This window comes from Juglans regia, chromosome 8, assembly GCF_001411555.2.
Source record: "Juglans regia cultivar Chandler chromosome 8, Walnut 2.0, whole genome shotgun sequence".
Taxonomy (NCBI): Eukaryota; Viridiplantae; Streptophyta; class Magnoliopsida; order Fagales; family Juglandaceae; genus Juglans; species Juglans regia.
In genome coordinates this window covers 2,244,883-2,255,859 of record NC_049908.1, presented here as the reverse complement: position 1 = coordinate 2,255,859, position 10,977 = coordinate 2,244,883, and the positions used below count along the sequence as shown (strand labels likewise).

The 10,977-nt window shown below is 38.2% G+C and overlaps 2 protein-coding genes and 1 non-coding gene across 4 annotated transcripts; 1 reads left to right on the top strand and 2 right to left on the bottom strand.

Moving 5' to 3' along the window:
- LOC109009156 lies at positions 1–2,452 on the bottom strand. 2 transcript variants are annotated; one of them, XM_018989540.2, is made up of 3 exons: positions 2,280–2,452; positions 722–853; positions 1–468 (listed from the first exon to the last, which is right to left on the bottom strand). In XM_018989540.2, the coding sequence occupies exons 1-3, from the start codon at positions 2,406–2,408 to the stop codon at positions 382–384; spliced, it is 348 nt and encodes a 115-aa protein (XP_018845085.1). In that variant the 5' UTR covers positions 2,409–2,452; the 3' UTR covers positions 1–381. The 2 variants fall into 2 exon arrangements, with proteins under 2 accessions (XP_018845085.1, XP_035549107.1); XM_035693214.1 differs by having other exon boundaries at positions 722–787; positions 2,280–2,426.
- Positions 2,453–2,589: 137 nt separating this feature from the next.
- LOC109009154 (glycosyltransferase family protein 64 C3) lies at positions 2,590–5,628 on the top strand. Its single transcript, XM_018989539.2, has one exon. It carries the CDS (start codon positions 2,616–2,618, stop codon positions 3,645–3,647), a length of 1,032 nt encoding a protein of 343 aa, XP_018845084.1. The 5' UTR covers positions 2,590–2,615; the 3' UTR covers positions 3,648–5,628.
- On the bottom strand, positions 5,087–5,208 carry LOC118349329. The gene has a single exon (XR_004802302.1). It is a non-coding gene; the product is annotated as a small nucleolar RNA snoR77 (small nucleolar RNA).
- Positions 5,629–10,977: the final 5,349 nt, after the last annotated feature.

The following is a 10,977-nucleotide window of genomic DNA, read 5'->3' as shown; positions in this document are numbered from 1 at the left end:
TCTCAAAGGAGCTACTTTACCTCAGAAGAAGGGGGAGGTAGAGGGCGTGGCCCTCCTGGACTCAGCCCATGCTGTTAAAAGATATTTCCACAATTAAAATTAATGCTACAATCTGTATCAAGAATGACAACCACAACTTTTCAGTGACAGTTAACTCGAAGCACATCAATAAAAAGAAACGAAGGCTTAAACTCAACAATTCCTTTTCATTTGCTTTGCCAATTAGTGACACGAATGAAAGCAAAGGATAACCTTCTTGAGTGGGAAGATCGCAGAGAGGAGAAACAGAAAGTAAGTTGTTCAAACAATTAAACCCAACACCAACAGTGTAGAACCTCTGAACCATAGGATCATCCTAGCAAACCAGAGGAGTTTAGAAGCTCAAGAGGATAGGTCTGCATCATCACTATAATTTGGAAAGGTAACACATTTGAAAACTTTGCACTTTGAGCACAAGGTGTATCCAATCTGCAGCCAAATTTCAAGCAAAAAAATGAGGAAAAAGGTCCACCATTGCATTATCTCATCTTCATGCCAATGATACGTCATGTCTACTAGGACTTGAAATATTTTGGAACTTCCATGTTTCAATGCATCATTCTCCACCATGCTAGAGTATATATTAGAGTATATATTTTCATCAAATCATAATAGCATTATGCATCAACTAGGTCATTCAAGTATTATTCATCAGCCGAGAGAGCACTAGTGGACTACTTACAGCTCTGCAAGATGGACATCGACGGTAGATCCGGTTTTTTTCAGATTTCACATTGATTTTTTGCCCCTTGCAAAAATCACAAAGCAACCATCCTTTACCATTACAAAGTTCACAGATGATTCCTGCATCAATCTTAAAACAACTGGACTAGAGTAAGAATTTCGAGCAAGTGAACACAAACTAAGATATTACTCATGTCGCAGCTTTCTGTGGCATGTCAAATTTTCTGTAAAATAATGAAGGAAAAACGTTGATCTTAATCAATGTTTAAATCAGTTCTTCTAGAATTCCTCTAGTCTCCACAGAACTGTTCCACTTATGGAGCATCTCGTGGGTCACCAAGCTTAGCCCAAATTTAAAGTTAAAAACTTAGAAGGCATCAAGCAGAAAGAAAGACAAGATCACGTTTGTGAACACTACATTAATGGTTTTGATGATGAGGAATACCGGGGAATTTGTCAGCAATGATGATGGCACAATTCACAATAGCACCAAAATAATAGACATGAAAGCCACGCAAAGGCATGAAATCTTAGATTTATAAAAAAAAAAATTCATCCCAAAATCTTGTCTCAATTAGCGGTGGAACAATTGGCAGCTAAATTGTAGTCGCTGGAATAGTAGTACCAGTGAAATTCTAAAACAGTCAAAACGAACCTTTAGAAAGTAAAAATTAAGGCCTGGACCGAGAAGATAGCTTGACTAGAAGCATTTGGGCTTTTAAAGGAGCATTGAAATACCTAAAGACAAGCGGATGTTGCAGTTAAAATACATGCGCCTGATTCCAAGCCTGTGGCTAGAGGCTTCCCGTCGACCAAAGAAGCCCATCTGGGGTCCTATGAGTTCCGTATATGTAATGAAAATTGAAAGTTGGTCTCTTATGCCTTTTTGGAATTCTACAAAGTCTCTTTTTTTTAAGCAAATGGCGATGATATAGATCGCTTGATAAGTTGCAAATGGGGATGATTTATATTAATAATATCAAAACTTACAAAGAGTGGCACCCGACAACCACCCCAACTTAGAAATTAGAAACAAGACATTAAAAAGTGACTTAGAGCCGGTGCCAATGTGCCATGATCTTGGCTTGATGCCATGAGAGGAATTCCACAAGGTATAAGAATTAAGGATGCCTTGGGATAAAATTAAGCAACTGCTGGCAGAAGCTATTGGGTTAGAAAAGAAAGACGAAAGGGAATAATCAATAAGATTACTTAAACAACGGACTCAGGCTGGATATAAAGTTTGATATCTAATCAACCTCATGTCCAGAAAATCAAGTACGAGGAGAACCTCTTAGTGAATGATTGGCATGGATATATATAACATAAGTGGAGAATGAAAAGTCTAAAAGCTTGGAGTCACAGTTTCTCATCCGCATTTGCAATACATATAATTCATCTACTCCAGTTTCGGAATTCGTAAATAATCACATCGAAAATAATTACATAGTGCGGAATGCTCAGGCCCGTGCGACCTTGAAAAAGTGGGTGGTCAGTTAAACTTCCAATAAGGTCCATGCGCTAATTTCTTACTCAAGCACTAAATTGAGTTATACCTGTGGTTGGACTGGCTGGAGTGGGGCGCAATGGGCTGGCTTCAATAAGAAACTCCTCATCCTTGACGATGAAGATGGAAAAACCCCTAAAAAGTTGAGTTTCCCGGGGGCCATACACATGATCGCCATTACAGCTCGTAAGCTCTCACTCACTTCTCACAAAACAGACCCTCACCGATTCCTCGCATCCATCTATCCGATAACGTTACGGAACAAATACCAATTGTGATACCAACCCCACATTTCTGGGTAAATAACAAGACTGCCACCCAAAATATATGCAGTCCAATCTTCCATTTATATCTAAATTGCCACTCGCCTAGATGCAGTCTATAAATGATGCTGATCGATGTTGCTCCGATGGTGATGAATCAGGTAGTAAGAACCCTCATGTTCCTCCTCCACTTCTTTTTCTCCGTAAATGCGTTGCGCACACTACCCGCTGACCCATGCGATCCCACGGCCCAGCGGGACCCACGGACGCTCCGTTCAGACCAGGTAACGGTCCTCATCAACGGCTACTCCGAGTCCCGCATCCCTCTCCTTTTGTCACTGGCTACCGCGTACGCCGGGTCCCCTCTGGTATCCTCCGTGCTCGTCCTCTGGGGAAACCCCTCCACCCCAGTCCAAACCATAGACCGATTGGCCCAAAATCTCTCGGTCTCCTCCCTCGGCGCGGCACCGATCTCCCTGGTCCGCCAACCATCGAATAGCCTCAACGCTCGGTTCCTCTCCCGCCCCTTCTCTATCGGGACCCAAGCCGTTCTGATCTGTGACGACGACGTGGAGGTCGACCACCGATCGTTCGGTTTCGCGTTCAAAATCTGGGGATCAAATCGGGACCGTCTGATCGGATTCTTCGTAAGATCGCACGACCTAGATCTGTCGAGGAAGGAATGGATTTACACGGTACACCCAGACAAGTACTCCATCATGCTGACCAAGTTCATGATCTTGAAAACCGAGTATCTGTTCAAGTATAGCTGTGGAGGTGGGGCGACAATGGTGGAGGCGAGGAGGATCGTGGATCGAATGCGCAACTGCGAGGACATCCTAATGAACTTTGTGGTGGCTGAAGAGACGAATGCAGGGCCCATACTGGTAAGGGCTGAGAAGGCGAGAGATTACGGGGATCCACGCAATGACGGCGGTGATGAACGCCGGGGATCGATGGAAGAGGGAGTGAAGGAGGTGGGGCTGAGCAGTAGGAGAGGAGCGCACAGGAAGAGGAGGGGAGAGTGCATAAGGGAGTTCCATAAGGTGATGGGAAGAGTGCCTCTGAGGTATGGTTACGGGAAGGTAGTTAATTCCGTTGGTGAACAGGGATTGTGCGAGAAGGGAGGGCAATTGGTGTTTTGCGATCAATGACAGTGAAAGTGCGTATGGATTAGAGATAGTTTTGGTACTATGAAGAAAGAATTTCTTTTTTTGATACATTTGGATGGGGACTTTGAACTTCAGACCTTCAAAATTGAAAAAATTATGTCAATCATGCCACAAGCATTTAATATCGAAAGAATTTCCTAGGTACTTTGTTGAACATGTTAATGTAGATCAAAGTATTCATGCCTTGGTGATAATTCAGTTTCACATGTAAAAGAGACTTCATTTGAAATACAATAGGAGGATATTGCTCATTTTTGGCAAGTCTTGTGGTCATTCAAGTATAGTTCATTGAAGAGAGATGGAGAAAATGATTCCTGGCATGGTCAGATAGTTGAAGACCTGCAGCAGTGTCTGAAATCTTGTGGCTAGTGGAAGCTTGGGTTTAGTCATCGTGAAGGTAACGAAGTGGCTCATCATTTGGCAAAGATGGCATTGTATTGCAGTAATGATCAATACTGGTTAGAAGAGCTGGAAAATGACAAGTTGTATAGTCAAATACTCGGACCCCTTAAATACACGAACAGCTTTCAGGCGTCTACATTGCACATTATAGTCCCAGATATTAGTAGATAACATCATTGGAATTTCTTCACCCTAACTTTCTGTACATTGAAGAATATTCATAATTGCAGCGCTTGAAGAGTTTTGAACTGTATGGTGTATCCCTTAATATCTTGTTCATTCAACCAAATGATTTCTAAGTAGAGCAAAATCTGAAGGCTTAATGATTCCTTGTCCAAAATTGAGTTGGGGAAATGGAACATTAGATTTCACTTCCTAGCTACGAGATGGTACTTTTCTAAACCATTTGAAACTATAGTTTATTTGTAACTAAATTTCTCATTGATCGGAGCGGATATTCAGCTTAATCAAGTCGTGGCAAACTTGTTCCGGCATTACACAATAGAAAACACTGCAGTCCGAAGTCATCAGTGCCAAACCAAACGCGGGATGTGGTGTGGCCCTGTATTGAAACATCAACGGGATGCTGTCACTCGCATAATCAACACACTACATGGGGAGGACAAACAACTTCGGCACACGGCAGCATCCGATGAGAAGATTATTTCCTATGGACAAAACAACTTAAAACGGATATCATTACATTTATCAAAACAATTGGCAGAGGTTGTAATTTTATCATACAGTTGGTAGGCTTTCTTGCATTAAGCTTAAATCTTCATACATAAATCATTTAGGAAAAATATTTGCATCAACTTACTATTCATCACAAACTCAACACGCTTAGTGTATTGAGGTTTTAAAAAAAAAAAAAAAAATTTAAATGCATGGTGTGTGAAGTGTGTAAGCTGATGCATAGAATTACCCAATCATTTATGAACACCAAGGACTCTCCTATCAACGACAGTAGCATTTTCGTGGTTCCACTGAAAGACTAGGGAAGAAAAAACAAACAAAAGAATGTACTTGAGCTTACTAGACCAGCTTCAAAGACATCTCAGCAAGTCTGAAGAGCAAAAGACATTGATCTACGAGCAGTTTAACACCTTCTTTGCCATTAGATCTGGCAAAGAGGCTGCCTGAATTACTACTCATACAAAAATTATAGGAGTAAATTAGCAATTGAAAAATATATCATTCTGGAATAAGAAGATCAAAACCCAGGAAAAGATGTATCAGCCAGATCCAAGAAATCCGCCATCTTTAATAGAGTCGTGACGAATAAGGGTGATAGGTTGAAAATTTATTATGGGGACTATATTCATCTCTATGGCACGGTATTTGTTAGCCAAAGAGCCAAACTCAAGTCCCATGTTGAAATATACTTTCCTGGAATTGATACTCCGTCGATCCATAAATGATGAAAACAGAACCCAGTGGAATTATCATAGGGGAAGTGCAAAATGAGCTTCTTACGCCATATGTAAACTAAGAAAACCTAAGCCGAACTCAGATCTGGCCCTGCGGCTATGGCTTATCCTCTGTCAGGGTAAAACCCTAACTCAATGATCACAGGATCTGGCCTGTTGATCAATATATAACCAACGGACACGGCTATTAGCCCCTTTCTTCAACACATATTTACGCCTATACCATTAAGCAGGCCACATATTTACGCCTTTACTCTTTCTTCAAAGTTCAAATATTTGTCGCGAAAGGTGGCTTAATGGCATAATCCCAACTAGGGCTGTACGGGAACTACTCAAACCGGCCGAAAACTGATGAGATCGGTTGCTGAAGCATGAAACTAGTCAAAATTGGTGGAGAACCAATCAACGTGCGGTAGCAAATACAGAAAACTAATATCGGCCAGTTTGGCATCGGTTCGAACCTGGATCAAACTGCTGAACCGACCGATCAAATAAATTATATATTTTTTATATATTATGTACTCAAAACGATGTCGTTCTATCTAAGTTAAGTGGAACGATTTCGTTTTAAGCCTGTAATTATATTAAAACGACATTGTTTGGTATTAAATCAAACGGTGTCGTTTTAGTTATAACGTATTAAAAAAAAAAATAAGTAGCACGACGCTCGTCGTTTTGAAATAATGTCGTCTTTTTCCTCCATTCTTATTCTCTAATTCACTTTTCAATTCTCATCCTCTCTCTACTCTCTCAGACGAAACTCGCCGTTGAATCGACTGTGAACTGCTAGAGAATTGCTAGCGTTGAGACAGTCGGTGTTTCTCCTCCCCATCGGTTGACGTTGAGTTTGCCCAAAAATCGAGCCGAATGAGTCGTTTTCACCTCTAATCCCAACTTTCATGTAAGTCTGGAGTTCTCTCCAAATGTATCAGAAAAAAAAAAATCAAATATTTGTCATTTGAGTATCTATCGTATATTAGGAGTACTACCTGCCCCTACCCCCACCCCTGCATAGGCGGGGGTGTGAAATTATTCCCATAGCCCGCCCTTGTGAGGGCGGGGTACCCCATCCGCTCGCTGGGGTGTAGGGGTGAACCCCCATCCGTCCACCCCCTATTGGATCTTTGGCTCAGCGCAGTTTTTTGAGCCCTAAATGGCCCAGAATGTATTTTTGGGCCACTTTGGGCCCAAAATTTAACTAAAAAAAATAAATATATTTGAAAGTTGAAAATATATATATATAACTATTAACTATATACTAAATTTTAAGTATTAACTAATTAAGTAATAATTATCACTAAGGCATTAAGTTATTACAAATTACAATTTACAATTATACAAATTAAGACTCTAAGATAACTAATAAACTATTACAATATTACAAAATCCTCTAAAAATATTAAATATTACAAATTGTAGTACTATTAACTATTGTAGCAACATTACACTTAATTGTAAATTAACAATTATAACTCATAACTTTTCAATTCGATTAATTTGGAATGGCGTTGTGGCAGTGAGTTCACTGAGTGGTGAGTTGTGTCAACTGCTGTGAGACTAAAAATCAAGATCATAAAAGTTAATAAGTTATAAAACCTGAAATATTAATAAGTTAAAAATAAAACAAATTAGAATTATAAAGTTATAAAATGAAACAAAAATTAAAAAAATTAAAATACAAAATATTAAAAGTACTAAGCAATATGAGATTGAGATTGGGCAATTGTTATTTGAGATGAAGATGAGCATATATTGGTCATTAGGATTCGGCATATGTATATTGAGAATATAAAAGCTAAAAAACATACAAGGAAAATAATTAAATACTAAAATATGATATAAAATTATAAATGCAAAAAGCAAATAAAGGATAAATTGTGTAAACCATGGCAATGGTGGGTCCAATACAAAGTCATACTATATCGAAGGTAGTTATAGACACTGTCTCATGTATCACTATAACAATAAAATTTGAAATGGAATTAATGAATACCAATTAAATGAAAATAAATAAATAAATATTAGATCCAGGCTGATCACCACCCTCCTCCTCGACGTTGGCCTCCTCATACTCAAGAACATCCGAAACATAAATTGGAGTTCCCTTGATCCAATTCTGTCTGCAAATCAAAGCCTCCACAATGGTTGGAGCTAATGAACTCCGAAATAAATCCAATATACGCCCTCCGGTGCTAAAATTCGTCTCTAAGACTATGGTGTTAACAGGAATGGCCAAAAGATTGCAGGCTATCTTTACAAAGATGAGATACTTCACCACATTCACATTCCACTAACTTAATATATTGAATTGTGAAAATGATATAAGCTCCGCTGCTCAGTATCTGTCTATCTCTGATTGAGCCTCTACAGAATTCTGGATGAAGGAGTCTACTCAAACCTCTCACACCAGTCCAATCTACGTCTTTTCTCACTATCGACTTCTTGAACCAATGGGGGTAGGTGTAGGTGCCGCAATATTACCACCTCGCAGGACGGTAAACTCATCAAATAATCTACTAAGGGTTTCTTGAACCCTTATTGCAATAAGTTTCACCTATGTTTGCCCGAACACAAGGCCCAATCCAAATACCATGCCATCCACCTTAAACCTGGGGTCAAGGACGATAGCTACATATAACAAAATATTAGCCTTAGTAAAATCTCTCCAATATTTGTCGTACTTTGACCTCATAACCAATATTATCTCCCGCAGCCTAATGTGACCACCCGCGATCATGTCATCTAATTCTTTTTTTACCCTACATATTTGCTGACAAAATTGATGGGATGTAGGGTACAAAGTTCCAGAAATCGTCGTGATGACCTCATAAAACCTAAAAAACTCTATAAAAATAGATACAATCTCTCAATCATCATCTACAGGTTTCCCCAATCCCCATTGATTATCAAAATATTTAACATATTGGATGTCTTCATCACCCAATAATCCAAATGCCAGCTTATATTCTTGGGCCGCCTCCAACATAAAAAATGTTGAGTTCCATCGTGTAGGCATATTACAAAGGCCCTTCTTGGATGTTAGGTCTGTAGACCTCGAAGCAACTTTGAATTTCTCCAACTTCAAATGAGAATATCTCACCCATCTCACAGCAGTCCTGACTCGAGCAATCGAGTCGTGAGGATCCTTCAAACCATCAGTAACAATAAGATTCAAAATATGTGTCGCACATTTCATATGCAGACACTCACCACTCAAGATTGTCTTATTTGCCTCTCTAAGATAGGTCTTCAGATGTCCCAATGTGACATCATTAGACGAGACATTATCAACTGTGACTGTAAGAACTTGGGTCAACCTTCACTCCTTTATTGCGGCCTCCAAGGCCTTCCTAATTGTCTCACCCTTATGATCGGTGATTTTATAAAATTTTATAATTTTCTTATGCAATGTCCAATTACAATCAACAAAATGCACAGTTAAAGACATATAATTACAATCTTGGATTGATGTCAAAATATCAGTGGTAAGATAAACAAATTAACTGGCTAATTCACCCCTCAACTTCTTTTTTTTAGACCAAAAATACTTTTTTACATCATTTGCCACGGTGTGTCGAGAAGGAATATTAAACTTTTGATCCAAGTAGCGAGCAAATGCTTGGAACCCTTTCTCATCAACAACTTGAAAATGTAGCTCGTCCATTATGACCATACGAGTTATGTGTCTTCTACACTCATCGGGATCATACTTAGTATACACCCTCAAAGTTGCACCCCTACTAGTCTCATATGTCATTTTTTGAGGTCCAATTTCTAGTTTAGATTGGCTCTTCTCTTGTAATGATCATAATATTGGATTTTTTTTATATTGTTATTCTAAATGCACCTTTAATTGTGAGGTATCATATTTCTTCTAATAACATCCATAGATTTTTTCACAATAGTTACATTTGGCTTGTGGGTTATTGGGGTCAGCACCCTTTAATTTAGTGAAATGAGACCAAACTATAGAAGCAAGTTTCTTGAAGAGGTTGGGGGCATGGCAAGGTGCCATAGGGGTAGGTGTTGGGCCAGGGGTAGGGGTAGGGGTATGGGTATGAGTAGGAGTAGGAGTAGGATTAGAGGTAGGAGTAGGAATAGGAGTAAATGTAGGTGTAGGGGTACTCTGAGCATGGAAATGAGAGCTCGCACTAGAATCCGTTGGCATATCCATAAACTCAAGCAAATAATAAATCTAAATTATAGCAAACATAACAACATATCAAATAATTAATATCCAAGCATTAACATATATATTAGAAGTTAGAAGATCAAACATCAATGATCAAACATCAAACATAAAAAAAAAATAATGAAATACCCAAATTAAAAACATCAAATATAAAAAAAAACGAAATACCTAATTAAAATGGCCTAGCTAGCCACGTACGAGTTATAAAAGTTGTAAATTTTTTTTACATAAACATATAAGAATGTGAAAATATATAAAAAAAACACTCAACTAAAATGGTTCGATGTCTTTCTATAATTAACTTAAAAATACAAAAAGAAAAACAAATTAAACATTATTAATTAATTTTGATGTAAAAAAATAATCATATATATACATAATCTTAGTTAGCAAGTTATAGAGGTTGATGGGCTGAATGCAAGAAGAATCGAATAATTGCAACCAAATAAACTGATCATCATCATGTCAAGAAAGGATTTCATGCAATATTATATTCTTAAAAAAAATGATATATATTCTGATGGTAAAAAAATTACATGATTCATTGGGTGGGTGTGGGTTCTGATTCGATTCCATCTTACCATCAATTGAAGAATTATAGATTTTTTTGTGGAAGCAGTGATTCTCAACTTGTCATTAATGAATGCAAATTGCCAAAACCCCTTCATTTTTCTCTAAATTGCATGCATAGTTACAAGTAGAAGGCATATGCTATAAAAATATATATATATTTTTTTTTTAAAAAAGGGGACTATTTTTCATTTTGGATTTATTATGAATCCTAATCCGAAACCCTAAATTAATTTAAGAGTTTCTATCTTTGAAACCTCTAAATTAATTTAGAGGTTTCAAAGATTGAAACCTCAAAATTATTTTAGGGTATTTCGAAATAAATGAAAAAATAAATTACGGAGTCATCAGTCACGGACATATTCACACACGACTACACAGTACACATTGTTCATCAATCATTCAAACCACATGCACAATCAAGTCTCCACAGCACACAATTCACAAAATTCCATCATTCATCTCCGATTAAACCTCATCCTTCTTCCAATCTCCATTTCATAAAATAAATATCACAAAAAATTAAAAGTAGATTTAGGGTTTTTTACATTCGATGACGGAGATGAAGACAGAGTCATGGAAGGCTGCGACAACGATGACGGAGATGCACACACATTGCAGAATGTAAGCGACCGAGAGAGAGAGAGATTCTGGGTAGGGTGATCTTGGGGGAGGGGGATCTAAACAAAAAATGAAACGACGCCGTTTTTCTATTGAT